At 40.1% G+C, this 16,322-nt stretch overlaps 1 protein-coding gene across 7 annotated transcripts in view; it reads left to right on the top strand.

The window, feature by feature from the left end:
- pfkpb (phosphofructokinase, platelet b) overlaps positions 1-16,322 on the top strand; it is a 49,303-nt gene that overhangs the window by 24,244 nt on the left and 8,737 nt on the right. For 2 of the 7 annotated variants that reach the window (XM_030073678.1, XM_030073677.1), the window contains exons 11-17: positions 1,309-1,373; positions 1,810-1,879; positions 2,407-2,439; positions 5,385-5,531; positions 7,880-7,950; positions 9,044-9,131; positions 14,491-14,643. In XM_030073678.1, the coding sequence (XP_029929538.1) occupies positions 1,309-1,373; positions 1,810-1,879; positions 2,407-2,439; positions 5,385-5,531; positions 7,880-7,950; positions 9,044-9,131; positions 14,491-14,643 (627 nt within the window). Of the gene's footprint in view, positions 1-1,308; positions 1,374-1,809; positions 1,880-2,406; positions 2,440-5,384; positions 5,532-7,879; positions 7,951-9,043; positions 9,132-11,815; positions 11,969-14,490; positions 14,644-16,322 lie in introns of all 7 variants that reach the window. The other 5 variants (XM_030073681.1, XM_030073680.1, XM_030073683.1 and 2 more) reach the window with 3 other exon arrangements.

Here is a 16,322-nt window from a genome sequence, read left to right as displayed (position 1 = left end):
CATGAAGGCCTCAACCTTTTCCTGTCCAGCTTCACAAGATTGAAAGTAGTTTTAATAAACGACATCTAAAAGAGGCTTTTAAAAGCATCTTATAGTATTGTGCGTGTGTGTGCTTGTGTTTATGTTTGGCCTTGAGTTTGTCATTGTGACACTGAAGCGTGTTGACGCCCTACACGTCTTCACAGTTCTGACTGGAGCCCGACTGAGTCTGGGTTCTTGGGTCAAACACCGACACCAGCATGTTGATTTAAAAATCTCCCAGTCAGGATATATTGGTCATTTTTTAAACACAGAAAAACACACATTTCTAGCAAGAAATTTTTCAAGTGTTTGATTGTGAAAATTGGGGAATTTTCACAATCAAACACTTGAAAAATACAGTAAAGACATGAAGTTCAGGCTTGTTATTTTACAGTAGAAGTAGAAGTACTGTTCCTCTGCTGGTATGTGACTGCAGTAGAAGTAGAAGTACTGTTCCTCTGCTGGTATGTGACTGCAGTAGAAGTAGAAGTAGTGTTCCTCTGCTGGTATGTGACTGCAGTAGAAGTAGAAGTACTGTTCCTCTGCTGGTATGTGACTGCAGTAGAAGTAGAAGTAGTGCAGTAAAAATGTCCTGCAGTAAAAGTCCAAAGTGTCTCATTTCAAATGTCCTGGCAGTAAAAGTGACTGAGCTCCTTTTTCCAAACAGTAACTGTGTTAGCTGGGATCTTTTCCATGCAGTTAGAAAAGGAGGAGAGAACACGCTGCACACTACATGCTTTTAAAGGGGCATTACACTAAACTGAAGTGAGGACCCTGTAGACTCAACTGGCACATGGTTAATAAGCACATAATATGTTGGTTGTCTCTACATGGTTCTCACTGTCAAGCAAATTCTCTGATATTATTCCTCTTTTTCTGACACTTACACATTTTTTTGCCAGTTGACATTGAGAAAGTAACTTTAAAGTACTTTAACAAGTTATTTTAATAAAGAGTAACTCAGTAAAGCAACTAGTTGCTTTGTTAGGAGCAGGAACTTAGTGAAATATCCAGTTACTGTCAAAAGTCACTTTCCCCAACACTGTGTACTATAAAACTAGGGCAAAGGGACCTCAGTTACACAGCAACACAGTTAAAAAACTATATATATCCATTCAGCTGTGACTGATGACTCAGGATGCATCTAGAGGCTTTTTAAAATGATGTTTACTTTGTTGAAGTGGTTTTAGCAATATGTTTGGACTACAAAAGACATAATTCATGATGGAAGTAAACAGAAATTTGAGGATGCACAGTTTAACTCTTCATGTCATCGTTTGTCATCAGACCCAAGAAGTCCAGAAGGCCATGGACGAGAAGAAGTTTGAGGAGGCGGTGAGGCTGCGTGGCAGGTACTGCTATCATTTTTTTTTTTAACCCAACCCTTTTAATAATGCTTGAGAAATGTCTGACGTAACTTATTCAGTTCAGGTCGTTTCTCTCTGAGGTGGAAATTTGCTCACAAACAAGTTGAAAATGTACAACAGTGCATGAATAACAAAATACAAAATATACAAATGGGGCTTTTCCTTTCCCCAGCGGTTTTGGCTGACTCCTGTGTGACGGGCAGCTCTTTCCCTTCAGATATTTTTGGCGGAGCTCCCATGTCTGATTGGATTTGCTTTGATTTGTTGTTGGAAGTCTAAGCTTTTTTTTTTTTTTTTTTTCAAGCTTTTTTCTTTCTTTTATTTTTTTTTGTAGCAGCGACAGCCTCCAGCTGTTGTGGGTTTGCTGCACAGACTCACTTTGACTTTGATTTTTCTGTGTGTGTGTGTGTGTAATCTGCAGGAGCTTCGAAAACAACCTGAACACTTACAAACTGCTGTCGTACCGGAAAGCCGACTCTGAGCTGCCCAACGTGAGTACCCAGACACCCCAAACACACCAAACAGTTTTCAGTCGGTCTGAAACTGCTTTTCAAATTATAAAAAAAAAATAATAATAAAACAAAGCAAGAAAAGAAAATGTGAGAAAATGTTTTGTTTTTTAATTTTATGGGATCTTTTTAGCTCCAAAAGTCTTTCTTCCAAGAGTCCATAACATTAAACAAAATTTATTAACACATGTGACAGTAGTGCAATTATGATAAAACACAAACAATGCCTGTAGCACCTCATATTGGTTTATAGCATCAACAAACATGTGAACAAACATGCACTCAAGCAGTCACACATTCAAAATAAGCTGCTACATTAACATAATTCTACAATAATGACGATGACACGTTTCCTGTCCTCTTTCTAACCTGTGTGTCTCTCCACCAGCCGTTCAGAGAGTTGTACGTTAGGATGAGGTACTTCCCGGTCAGGTGCATTGTGGGTGCTGGTGCTGAGGTCTTTTTGTGACACTAACAGAGTGTTTCTCTGTGTCCGTTTCCGTCCCGAGGGAGAGGAGGCAGACGAGGAAGAGCAGATCCATGTATGTGAGGAGTTGTGTGGCTGCAGCTGAAAGCGCCTCGCCGCCGGCTTCCTAGTCACCAGCAGCGAGTAGAGTAGAGTAGAGCAGCAGTGACTTTTAACTGTAGTTTCTAATGTGCCACGGCTACGGTGAACTTATTATTTTTTATTTAGATATTAGATTTTATTTTTATTTAGATTTTTTTTAAGGTGGACTTGACATTCCACCAAAATGGCACTGATTTGATTTTTTTCATAAAATTATTATTATTATTATTAGTAGTAGTATTATTATTATTAGTAGTAGTAGTATTTATTTATTTATTTATTTTTAAGATAATAGCATTAAATTTGTACTTTGTTTTGCAATTTGCCATGGCTAAGATGGTTATTTTTTTTTCTTTTTTTGATTTTTACGTTTTTTTTCTTAAGGTGGACTTGAAATTCTGCACTAAAATTGCATTGATTTAATATTTTCAATTTTTTAAAAAATAATTATTGTTATTATTTTTTTCAGAGAATAGCATTAAAAATACCATCTGGTATTTAAAAAAATAATTTCTCATATTTCTCTCATATTTACAGGTATAACTCAATTTTAATTTTTTTTGCTTAGAATTTAGAATTGGATTAAAAAACAGATGTATATGTACGACCACAGTGCCACAAAATGACATTGTCAGTGCTTTAAATTCCTGTCGCTCAGTCCCTCATCGCTTGGCCCTTCATGCTCTGCTTACAAGTGGAAGCGTAAATATGCAGAAGAGCGTTGGTGCCGCGCCGAGGCTTTGGCACAGAAACAGAACCACCGGCTCGGCTGCCGAGGCCCATCGGAGGCGGAGCTGCGATCGGCCTCAGCAGCCGAGCCCCCAGTCGTCTCAGTGTCCAGTCTGTGGAGAACACGGCTCGGACGTCTCTGTGCTGTTTTACGACTCAAAACGGACGGACACCACTCTCTCTGTTGAGCAACAACGTGCAGAAAGCCTGGAAAAGTATCGGGAATAAATGGGATTGTTGCAAAATTTGGGAATTGTTTAAGTTTTGAAAGGTGTGGAAAAATGTTTGGTAAAGTCCTGATTAGGGCTGGGCGATATGGATAAAATCAAATATCATTTATATTTTTTTAAATTTTTTTTTACCAAATACCTTGATATCGATATGAAGGGTTGACTGTTGGCCTTTCATAATTTACTTACAAGACATTTTTGATAATGAGTCATTGATAATATGGATATGATTTCCAATACGGATATTATCATGATTCTTAAGTCATTATAGGATAATTATTTCATTGCGATAACTTATATTAATATATATCAAGATATATTGAGATTTACATGATTTTTCACCGATGTTCGAGCACTGGAGAAGGGAAGATACGCAGGCAGTTGCTCCATATTTTCCTTCTCCTGGTAGGCGGAGAAAAGCTTGACACTTGGCGCCCGTGTATGGACATAATATTGCTACACAGAATATGGCAATATTATACTGTATTGATGTGTTCTCCCACCCCTAATGACCAGGTAGAGACAAATAACAGAACAACAACAGTCTAATAAGTTCAGAAAATTGCATCCCTTTACTGTAATGCAGCTTTTAAAACCAGGAAAAGAGCATTTACACTGAGTGATTAAAGAAACCATATCCAAAATCAGTGGTGATATCTAGCCTAATGTCATAATATCAATATAATATCGATATATCGCCCAGCCCTAGTATTACTACACATATAATCTGATGGTTAATGTAGCTGTACACTCACTGCCAAGTTACATATGGTGGTATTTTATTGTGAAGAACTTTGTCCATAAAGTAATGTGTAGTCTTTTGAATATATTGGGATGTTATCATGTACAGTAAATCAAACTGAACATGATCACAGTTTTCAAATCTACCCGAGAGATGAAAGCTTGGAAATAGGCTCAGAAGCATGGGATCTTGAAATGGAAAATAAAACCGCAAACCACCAGGCCATTAAGATCTTCAACTGCAACTGAGAGAGCTGGGACGCTGATCCGTTTTGAGTTTCAAAGCATTTTCCTAGTTTCTCTTTTTGCCCTGTTGTCAGAAAATAATATTCATGTCCGTAGTGATAACATAGTCGTCTAGAGTGCGCTGCAAAACTCACCGTGCAACATGCTGTGTGATTTCAGCGGAACTAGCAGGAAAACTTGGGAATAATGTGTGGATTGTATAAATATTCCCTGTGGTTGTCGTCGGACTGACTGAATGCACTTTGGCTGAATGGCTTTTTGCATGTAAGGTGATCCTCGCCTGCTGCTGTTTGACTCTGCGGCAAATAATCTTGCCTGGCTCCTCAGCGGGTCATGGTACATGGATGGTGTTTTGAGGCAGTGAAGATGGACGGATTTGCAAAGAGTTATGGACAGTAGTTATTTTTGTTGAATCGCTGGATTGCTTGGTAAAAAAAAAAAAAAAAAAAAAAAAAGCTAAAAGAAAATGCACAGTAGTGTTGCAGACTAAAAACTGTCTTGTAAAAAAGTCTCTGCACACTCAGAGCCTGGATGCATCAATAACTTATTTATTTAACCAACATGTCTGCATCAGGTTCCATTTTACCCTGATGAAGACATTTTACACTGAAATGCTGGTTAAGATAAATTATTGAGTGCGCTGCAGCTTTTCTCAGGACAGATGAACTCTTTACAAACTGCTCAGTTTTATCTGCGGGGAGTCTGGTCCTCCTCCTTGCCGCTCTTCTTCACTGCGCCTAAAATTCACAAATGTACCATCTAATATAAATGGATTATCATACATGCTGTCACTGTATGGTAAATGTACGACTCAAGCCGAATGCAAGCTCTTGATCAGGCTGTAGTTTCAACACGTCCGACAACCTGTGGCCACAGCCGTGCGCCACAAGGCTTTGCTTCTCCAGTGTGTGTGCGGTAGTTTGTGTATTTGTGAGTATGAATGTGTGTGACCGGCTGCCCCTGTTGTCCTCAGAGCTCTTTCAACGTGGCCGTGATGAACGTCGGCGCCCCGGCGGCAGGGATGAACGCTGCTGTTCGTTCTGCTGTCAGAGTGGGCATCAGCGAAGGCCACAAGATGTTCGCTGTCAGCGACGGCTTCGAGGGATTCTACAAGGGCCAGGTAGAGGATCGCTGGCCAGCATGTGCAGAAACACTGTGCTGATACACTGTGCCGATACACTGTACAGATACACTGTGCTGATACACTGTGCTGATACACTGTGCCAATACACTGTACAGAAACACTGTGCTGATACACTGTGCAGATACACTGTGCAGATACATGTTATAGATACACTGTACAGATACACTGTACAGATACACTGTGCAGATACACTGTGCTGATACACTGTACAGATACACTGTGCAGATACACTGTACAGATACACTGTACAGTTACACTGCACAGATATATTGTGTAGATACATTGTTCAGATCCACTGTCCAGATCCACTGTGCAGAGTCACTGTGATACACTCTAAAAAAGTAAAAATTAAGTAAAAATAATATAGATAAATTTGATTTTTTTATTGTTGTGTACAATTATTCAAGATAAAATCAAATAAAATGAAAAACAAACAAACTGGGGAACAAACGTGGGTTCACAGTTGGCCTGTTACAACAGACTGTTAAAGGCTCAACAAGTGAGTTTATCAGAGGCTTTTAAAACCCTCCACTGACATATCAGCTCTCAGTAAATACTAATAGTTTGCCACCTGCTTGTGTATCTTTCACTATTTAATTGCATTACCTAATGAGCAACATGCTGATTTTATGATGGCACTTCTAATCTGATCAATAATCAAGTCAAAAGAGGACTGGAGCATTGAGAGAACTGAAGTGCAGCGACCTGCACAGCCTAAATAAACATTACAGTCACGCTGAGTGACTGACTCATTTCCACACCAAAGCCATTTTCACCTTTTGACTATTCAACATGACTCCTGACGTGATTTGGCATGCCATTGCTTTTCTTTTTCTTCTCTCTTGGTGTTTACTCCCTCTGTTGTCTGGCCGCTGTGGTTTCGGCCCTCGGTGATCTAGGAATTTGAGCTTTCTCCACTTTGAAATGTAAACTGCCAACTATCTGCAAACTATCAGTGCCCGGTATTGAGAGTTAAGGTAAACCTCGGGGCGGGCGACATTCCTCGGAGGTCACAGTGACGTTAGCGACCAATGCCAGGGACCAGGAAGTGGCGGTGAAGTCACCTTCCCCCCTCCCTGCTGCACTGCGCTCCCCGCTGCAGCGATAAGACTTAAGTGTGTCCAGATAAACAGCGCTGCTTACTGTAAGCCAATTACTCCACTCCCACAGCAGGCCTGCACAGACACACACACACACACACACACAATATCTCTCTTGTTCTGTTGCATGCATGGTTGGCTCCTGTACACACACACACACACACACACACATGCATGTTCCCAGGCCTGCAGCAGCAGCAGCAGTGACCCGGTGAAAGCGCTGAAGCCACCAGGCCGGTTTGCACGGAGAGGGATTAGACGTGATTGAAAAGTGAAGCCGTGATCCTTGGCTAAAACTCCCAAGTAGGACACTGATAAAATTAACAGCTGCTGGTCAAACGGAGCTTGGATACCAGGATAAAGAGGATAGAGCAGAAATGAACCCAGAGATGTGTGTCTCAGCTGTCAAATATAATGTGTATAATTTATGCACATATATTTGTACAGATATTTACATTTGCGTGCATGCATATTATCATTTTACTTACGTCTAATGCCACATTTTAATTATAATCTTGGCACATTGCAAATGAAGGTAACCTCAGTGTCTGAATGAAAACAGATTAAAGATTTGGTCCAACAAAATTTTACTCCTACTCATGCAAAATGCTTGCATGAGTAGGAGCTTGTAGGAGCTTGTGTGGTTTGCTTTTTGTGTGGTTTGCTTTCATGCATGCATGAAAGCAAAGCATTAATATTAGCATTAATATTAAAGTCAAGAGTTATGTTAACACCTGTGCTTACTTATACAAAATAAAAGATCACATTTGTCGAGGCTTATTCCATTTTACTTCATCTTTACATGGCAAAAAACCTTGTGAGATTCATTGTTAATCTCACTCACCAGTGATCTTGTGTTCCCCGAAATGGAGGCAAAATGTGCAACACACCGATGAAGGCCGAAACTGGGAATGCAGCCCATTAATGCTAGATTAGGATATGCCTTTTTATTTGGTTCTGTTTAATGATTTTATTAAAATCCCCCCTGCTTAAGAGCACCTTAAATTACTCTTCGAATGATTTATTGTTTGCATCCGTTCGCTTTTCCTTTTTGTGTCTGTGTGCCATGAATATAGAGAATTAACCCACATAGTCCCATAGGATCAGCCCAAACTAAACCACTTCAGTGCACAGTGCTGGTGTCCCAGAAGTGGTTTTAGCCAAACCTGAGACAAATGGAAATACTTGTGACACATCTTTGTTTTTGTTTCTGTGTCCCGACAGATCAAAGAGATTAAATGGGGAGATGTCGGCGGCTGGACTGGACAGGGAGGCTCTCTGTTAGGGACAAAAAGGTAAGTTGTAGTCTCAAAGCTTACATTTGGGGCAACATGTACAAGCTTTATTATGATACATTATTATATTGATTCTTTGTAGAACGATACAGTTTTTGCTGATATTACCAAGTTTGCTACGATATGATTTTGTTTTGATTCAATTCAGGGGCCTGCGATACCACATTCTCATTAACACATTTAGTTACTGTACATTATATCAAGTTTCACTGAGGTGCTGTTGCGATGGAATTGCAAATTTCGGCTCCAGAGTATACAGTCATTCTCGACAACACTGGAAGGCCTCATGTCTTTGCAAATAAAGCAGCCGCGATGCTCTCTGTGCTGACTCAGTTTTGGTGGAAAAAAAAGCAGGTCAAAGCCGGTGAGGAGGAGCTAACGTTAACTGCAGCTTGAGGGTCAACCCTGTGTCTGCTGTTCAGGCAGGTTCCTCGTGTTTCCTGAGCATCTTATCTCGTAACAGCATCACTTGCATACAACATGACTTTTGTCAGTCGACCCGTCTTTTCTCCTGAATCCAAGGGTTAGGGTTAAGGCTCTATCACACACTCTGCTGTGACACTGGGCTGTCAGCCTACACTGAGTGATTTAGCACACAGTCCTTGAGTGTGTGAAGTTTAATCGTCGTTATAAGTTTTTTTTGTGAATTTCCCAGTTTGGGATCAATAAAGTATACCTATCTATCTATATCTATCTATTAATATCAGACATTGTTGGTGACTGTAATACAGTGTGATTATACTCGGAAATTCCACTGCAAATGATGCTTCCTATTTTGGTGAAGACAAAACATGGAGAGTTCTCAGTAAATTTCTTCTTCTTCTTCTGCATGCATCAGTTCTGTCTTTCTTCTGTCATCAAAAACAGAGACAGCAGTGGATCAACGGGGTCTCCTCTCGCTCTGGTCCTAAAGATTTCTTCCATTTTATCCTGTGGGTTTTTTCTTGCCTGCTATGAGGATTAAGTCAGGGCATGTCGTCCTGCTTGTTGAACACTTGTGGGAATGTAAACAGTGATATCGGGCTTTAAATAAACCTGAACTTGAATGAGTAATGTGTTCACTAAGTCACTTGTTTTCTTTAAATGATGCCAGGACTCTTCCTGCCAAACACATGGACAAGATTGCTGAGCAGATGAGGATCCACAACATCAACGCTCTGCTGGTCATCGGTGGATTTGAGGTGCGTAATGCAAAATAGTCGCTGTTTGCATTTACCATCATATGTAGTTTAACGATACTTTGAATTTTAAATCTTTTGTTTTATGACTTTGAAAAGTCAGGTCAGCCTTGGCTGTGAGCGATCTTAAAGCTTGAACTTTGCTTAACCTTATTCTTCTAGTTTTGGAGCATTTCACTGTAAATTTTAAATATTCATTTTTGTCTGAACGTGTTTTATCGTTGTGAAAATTTGCTCATAGCTGCGCTGTATAAAAGGAGAATGTTTGTCCAGTCATAAAAGATAAACCTGAATTTGTCTATTTTGATAGCCTTATTGTATGTACCTTACATTATTATTATTGAGTGCTGACTTTTTGCAATATCTTAGGTTCATAAAAAGTACTTTGTTGCCTGTGTTGAAATTATTTCTCAGTAATTTCACAATGTACTGTTTAACAAAGTTCATTTCATTTGCACTGATTTTCCCCATTCAACAAGATTTAATTTGACATTTCTGCTTGAGAAACATGGATTTATTTGTCCATAGCTACAATAAGCTCTTATGATATAATATTGCAGGCTCTCTCTCATGTCTGTCCACAGTTGTTTGTCACTTTATGGCCAAGCTGCAAAACCATAACTGACTTTTATCTAAAACGTTGATTCTGATCATAAATGTAAGTTTAATGTAAGTAGTTCTGAGTTTTGTGCAGCAGCTTGGATTATTCATATTATTAACAGTTTCTATCAACCATCCAATCAGTATCCATTAACAAGGCACTGAATTGGGTAAAAATGTCACTTAAATGCTTAAAAAAAAATTAAATTGCCTGACATAAAATTTTAAGGGAAATGAAAATATTTTAATTGTCGATTTTCTAACGTAAAACAGTTTTTGACTTGTGCAGCTTGGCTAGAAGGTGAACGCTGTCGCCCATCCTGTCTGTCTGCACTGTCCACTTCCCGTCTGTGTCTCGCTGCCCGTTGTGATTGGCCTGGCTCTCTCCTCTTGGCTCCTCCCACCATTAGTCCCCGCCCCCTCCCTCCCTGTCTTTCCTAAGCCCCTCCCATGTCCATATCTTTTCTCTGTAAGCCTACAGCAGCATAAGATCATGGCTCCTCCCTACATAAGCCTCCTCCTATCACTAGCATCTTCTTAGCATTAGGCTCCTCCCACCCATCCATAAACCCCTCCCCTCTCACCTACAAGCCCCTCCCATTGCTCATTCATGTCTTGTTCCTTAGTTTCCACAACACACCTACTACACCTGTTTCCTGTGTCATCTTTTTCCATTGTAGTTGTTAAGACTCTGGCTCCACCCACCATCAAGCCCCTCCCCCTTTCCTTTATACACCCCTCCCACTTCTAAGCCCCTCCCACATCATTGGCTCTGGGGGTGCACTCGTTTAAGCGTTGGGGCGGCATCTGAAACAGAAACCCACTTAGTTCCTGTACATTATACATATATATCTTTTGTTGTTTGTTTTCTGTGTCTACAACATCTGTTGCACATCTGTCCGTCCTGGGGAGGGATCCCTCCTCTGTTGCTCCCCTGAGGTTTCTTCCTATTTTTCTCCCTGTTAAAGGGGTTTTTTAGGGAGTTGTTCCTCATCCGATGTGAGGGTCTAAGGGCAGAGGATGTTGTATTTCATGTAAAGCCCTTTGAGACAAATTTGTAATTTGTGATTCTGGGCTATATAAATAAATAAAATTAAATTGAATTGGATTGAGACAGCCATACCAGAGGGCAGGCCAGTAGTTCAGCTAATGAAAATAATCAGAGCTCATGTGATTGTTTTTTTTTTTTTTTTTTTTTTTTTCAGAGAATCTAAAATTAAAAAGTTGTTGTGAACCGTTCTGGCTCATGACCTTGAAAATGAAGTGATGCTCACTCTCCCAGGCTGCGTGCAGAGTGATGAACAGCCCTGCCAAAGAATGATTTTCACATGTAATGTTTTTTTTTTTTTTTATTATTATTTGATAATCAGGACACCGAGAGGCTGACAAACTAGTCAGTGATTTACAAGGAAGAAAAACTAAAATCAGACTTCTGTGCAGTAAATTTGCACAGAAGACTAATGTTGTTTTCCTGTCCTATAAATGATACTGTGAGCGTCTGGGAGTTGACAGCCACTGAAACAGACAGCTGATGTTGCTGTCTCATTGCGCTGCTCAACTCGTAAATAAAACATGAAATACTCCCCTAATTACAGCAGGGCAGATTAAAGTGCATCAGCAGCGGCGATGCTCCACTCGCCAGTCTGCTCTGTTTGCTGCCAGGTTGGTTTTGGCACCTCAGCCCTGCCTCCCCTGCCAGTTTTCACCGGTCACCTGACTCCGAGGGCACCGGGCCCTTAAAGTAAAAAAACAACAAGCTCAAACTGAACTATTCCTACCTGAAAACTCCTTTGGGGTTTCCTGCCCTGTGTATTTAGAACCAGTGATGTAGATAGTATTGATTTTGCTGTTTCTTTTGAGGGATCAACTTGAAAAATGAGCCATAAATGCTCAACCAGTTTATCAGTCATGACAGCAGACCAGATTAAACCACCTTTAGTGACGCCCTTAAATGAGTGCATCCCCGTGAGATCCCGTTGAGGCTCCTCCCAGGTCCTTTTTCTTGACCCACCAGGACATTATACTCCTTCACATCGTCCCACCCCACAACACTACACTGTGTAAGCCCCTGGCTCTCACCGCTGCAGGCCTACCTGGGATTAGTGGAACTTTCCTCGGCGCGGGACAAATACAGCGAGTTCTGTGTGCCGATGGTTATGGTCCCGGCCACTGTGTCCAACAATATACCCGGTTCAGACCTCAGCATTGGCGCAGACACCGCTCTGAATGCCATTACTGATGTAAGTGTGGCTGGGTCGCACAGCTCTCTGTGTGGGTGTGTGTGTGTTGTAGGAATTCCCACACACACACACACACATACACACACAGCTGGTCAGACTTTGGGGCTTCACTGACCAGCAGCTCGCACTCCGGCATTAACACGCAGAGTGTGGATGGTTATGGCTGAAAAAAAAAGAAAAAGAAAAAGAAAAAAAAGAAAGAAATAATTTTTAGGGATGAAAGCAAAGTCAGGTGAATCAGTACGGACACACACAACCAAAACCTTTAAATGTGGTTTTGTTGGGCCTAAATAGAAAAGTTAAACTGAATATAAAGATTTTTTATGTTCACAAAATAATGTTACCATGTTGATAAGTGGTAGCTGTGCAAATTAAAGGCAAAAAAGGAAAATTAAGCACAGAAAGTGGCTGTAACATTTTAATTCTTTATGTTATGTAACAAGAAAATAAACACCAACCTCTCGGGCTGGGCGATAATATCAGTTTTTAATCAAGTTTTTAGTCTAGATACCTGTGTTACAGTAAAGGGATGCAGGGGTGCATCTACTTGCTTGATCATCATGTCTACATTAATTATAATTAATGATTGTTTATTAAAAATCTGTTAGGAGTAAATATCTTATGAAAGCACCAATATTTTTTATTGGGTGAAACAAAAATTGACCCTCATTAAAACATATAGTATTTTTTTTTGCCTTATAAATTACAGTGTATCACATCAATCTGTCTCAGTAAATGTTATTATCATTCTTATGCTTATTTTAAATTTCCTTGCCTTACACACTTTGACTAATTAGCGTCATAGGTTGTGGGAGCTACAACCTGCATTATTTACCTCAGTGAAATAAAAAAAAAAGCCTCAGTATGCAGCCATACTGTCGTGCACATAGACACACCTGCTGGTCAGTGTCGGGGCGAGCCGCTCAGGACGTCCCAGGTAAGTGTTGAGGGCATGCAGTGACGTGTTGTGGCATGTTTTTGGAGCGTGGCCTGGCGTGTTTGTGTGGTAAACAGCAGATGACCGGGCCTCCGTCTGGTTCAACACAACGTGACATTTCGCTTCTCTTCACACCGTCCCGCTCTCCTCCTCCAGCTGGCGCAGAGTCAGTCGATTTGGAGAGCAGGCTTATGTGGCTGCCGAGGCACTAACACATCATTTCTCGGTGATTAGCATTTTGCAGCATATATTTTTTTTTTTATTCATTTAATCTTCATGCAACATTTTAGGCTCTCAGCAGGTATAGCATGAGTGTTTTTAACCAGAGAGAAAGGAGAGGAAATACAAATTTTATACATGCATTTATTTTCTGTCATGCATTTTTTAAGTCTAATGTCCATTAAACCTTTAGGTATAATAATTACCACAACAGGGTGCATGTGTAGCATCATTTGTTGTTTTTTTTATAGCCATGTTGTTGTTGTTTTGAACCGGCCAGGCCCTCCATCTTGCCTCCACCACTGTCTGCATGCCTGGCAAATAAAACTGCGTTCGCCTCCTGGACTAAAAAGGAAATGTCGACCAGCGGTGCATCGTGAGTCGCCACTGAAATCTTTATCGTGTCGCGTCAACAGAGTGTCATATCAGCCCGACACACACACACACACACACACACCATCCACCCCCTCCCATGTCCCCTCGCTGCCAATGGGAAGCCAAAGCCCCTGTCACACGGAGAGAGCCATCTTGCAGGCACAGCATCGAGCTGCACCTTAATCAGACAAAGTGGCTCCCTTCTCTTGTTTCCAGCTTTACAGCATCGACAAGGACACAGAACTTTGAATTTTATAGAATTTGTTCAGACAGATTGGATGTTTAAATTTCAAAAGTGTATCATCTGTTTCAGTGCATCCTGGCTTGGGTTAGACCAATATTTTTTTTACATTTCTGAAGGCCGATACTGACTCATTACCTTTAAATTTGACTTTTCTTAACCAAAGAACAGAAGAAATTTACAATTATTCAGTCTTTCCCACAGAACTGTCATCTTTTCAGGATGGAAGAGCTTCAGAAACAACATTTAGACCACCATGAGTCACTTTAACTTCAGCCTGAAACTCAGACTGATTACATTTAAATTGCATTTTTATACTCCTATATTATATTAAGATTACTTTTCATTTTGATTTTTGGTTGATTCTTTTGACCAGATTACATTACTTGTAGATTGCATTAAAAATATAACAATGAACAAAATAGACTGGCTAGTATCTTTAAATTAAGCCCAGTATCAGCAAATTAGTGTGTTTGTGTAACCCTAATCCAGCTGTAATGCCGTCCCAACACTAATTTGAAGCTTCAGATTACAGATATGAGATTGTTGAGCCTCTGTGGTTCAGATGTAATTGAAACAGAGACACTGTCTAGACTCATGTCAGTCCAAAAACAGCTGAGGATACAAGCCGAGGGAGCCACTCTGGAGCGTGAAACAGTGCAGTCTCCCACATAAACAACACAGCATTAGGGGCGCAGTGCAGTGTGCCCCCTGGTGGTCTAACCCTGACATTGCGGCCGCTACCATCAGGCCCTTGAGTGTCTGCTGCAGCTGTACGAGGCCCGGGCCGACTACGAGGAGTTTTGCATCCCGATGTGCATGCTGCCTGCCACCATTAGTAACAATGTGCCCGGCACTGACCTCAGTATCGGCGCCGACACGTCGCTCAACGCCATCGTGGAGGTAAGGCCGAAGCCCCGGGACGTCCTGGAGAGAGAAAAAACACACTGTCAGAGGAGTGATAGTAACAGGCAGAGATGTTTTGCAGTGTCAGGGGTCGTCTAGTGATGCTGTGATCACAGTTTTTATTAAAGTCGAGTCGCAGAGCCCCAGTGGGTGAATGGTCAAACATCAAAGATTGTATTTGTACTAGGTAATACTCTCGCGCTGGATTTATATAATTCTCTTGTGAGAAAAAAATATTTACTTAAGTGCCACTTACTTTCCTTAACTTTAGTCTTGAGAACCAAAAAATCTAATATATGAATGAAATTAACTATATTCTGTTCTTAGATTTTTTCCTAAGTATATTTCTTGAGTCTTCTTTCTTCGTATGTAAAATTAATGATGTTCAAGAAATCCTGGCTAATAATAATAATAATAATATATATATATATATATATATATATTTTAACTTTAAGGCAGCTCTAAGCCTCTAATTTCATACATATAAACAAATTTTACGCAGTTATGTTATAGTTCATAGTCTTCCTATGTCTCCTTACGCTTAACAGGAATTCTATTCTATTGGAAATATGCCAACAAATTTAACAGTTACACTTACAGGCATTTTGCCAAATAACAGAAATCAGTGTTTAAATCTATAATTGAAATAAATCATAAGATATTGTTGCACTAAATATATATAAACTTTATTGCAGGCTCAGGCCCAATAAAAAAACAAAAAAACTTTTAAAAACATACAGAGAAATACTTTCCCACCCCAGTCTTTTCAACTCAGACCCCAGCTTTTAGAGGTTTATAAGGATGGTAAATGAATAAATTCATAAGAAATGAGAATATTGAGGAATTGCACTTATGATCCTTTTAAAGAACTTTCTAAAAATGTCTTCTTGTTACTGAAGATCTATCTCAAGAACACACTAATGAATTCACCGCGGGCTGCATGAGTGTAATTGATAATTTGAGGAGGACATTGCTGTGGAAAAATGTGCAAAGTGCTTAGAAAACTTTAAGATGAATGAACATGAGTTAAAAATGTGAAAATGTAAGAGATGTTGTGATGAGTTTGGAGAAAAAGGGAGAGGGTTAGACAACCTGCAGTTTGACAAGACCGAGGTAGGTTTGTTAACACACACCGACATTTCCGCTCAAAAATAGGAATAAAAAACAAAAAAACAAAACCCAGAATCCAGAATATAAACCTCTGACGCACTTCATAGACTCGCATGCCGGTGACTGTGGTTATGTTTTATTAATGATGCTGCATTAATAGTTCTCTGGTTTGTTCTGGAAGCGGCTGTGTGTGAAACCCTCTCCGCCTTGTGGTAACAACTCTGTGACGCTGTGTGTGTTTGACTTGTGGCCAGATCTGGATTAAATAACTGTTTTTTTTAATTATTATTTTGTAAAGTGTACTTCTGGTACCAGATGGACGGGGTCTGCCACCTCTGACCACACAGCAACAAGCAGAAAGTTTAGAAAGACACAAAAAAGTCACAGACTTTGAATTAAATAGACCGTGTACAGTTGAACCGAACATTGCATTTCAAAAGTGTATTGATACTGATACTCATTATTGGTATCTCTATGTCTAATTTTGACCATTTTCAACCTTAAAAAAAGACTTTCTTGTCAGGGTGGAAATCAACATTTAGACCATCATGTGATGCTAAAACTCT

This window comes from Myripristis murdjan, chromosome 17 (genome assembly GCF_902150065.1).
Source record: "Myripristis murdjan chromosome 17, fMyrMur1.1, whole genome shotgun sequence".
Taxonomy (NCBI): domain Eukaryota; kingdom Metazoa; phylum Chordata; class Actinopteri; order Holocentriformes; family Holocentridae; genus Myripristis; species Myripristis murdjan.
Note: the sequence above shows the minus strand (reverse complement) of the source record. Positions and strands in the feature narration are given on the sequence as shown.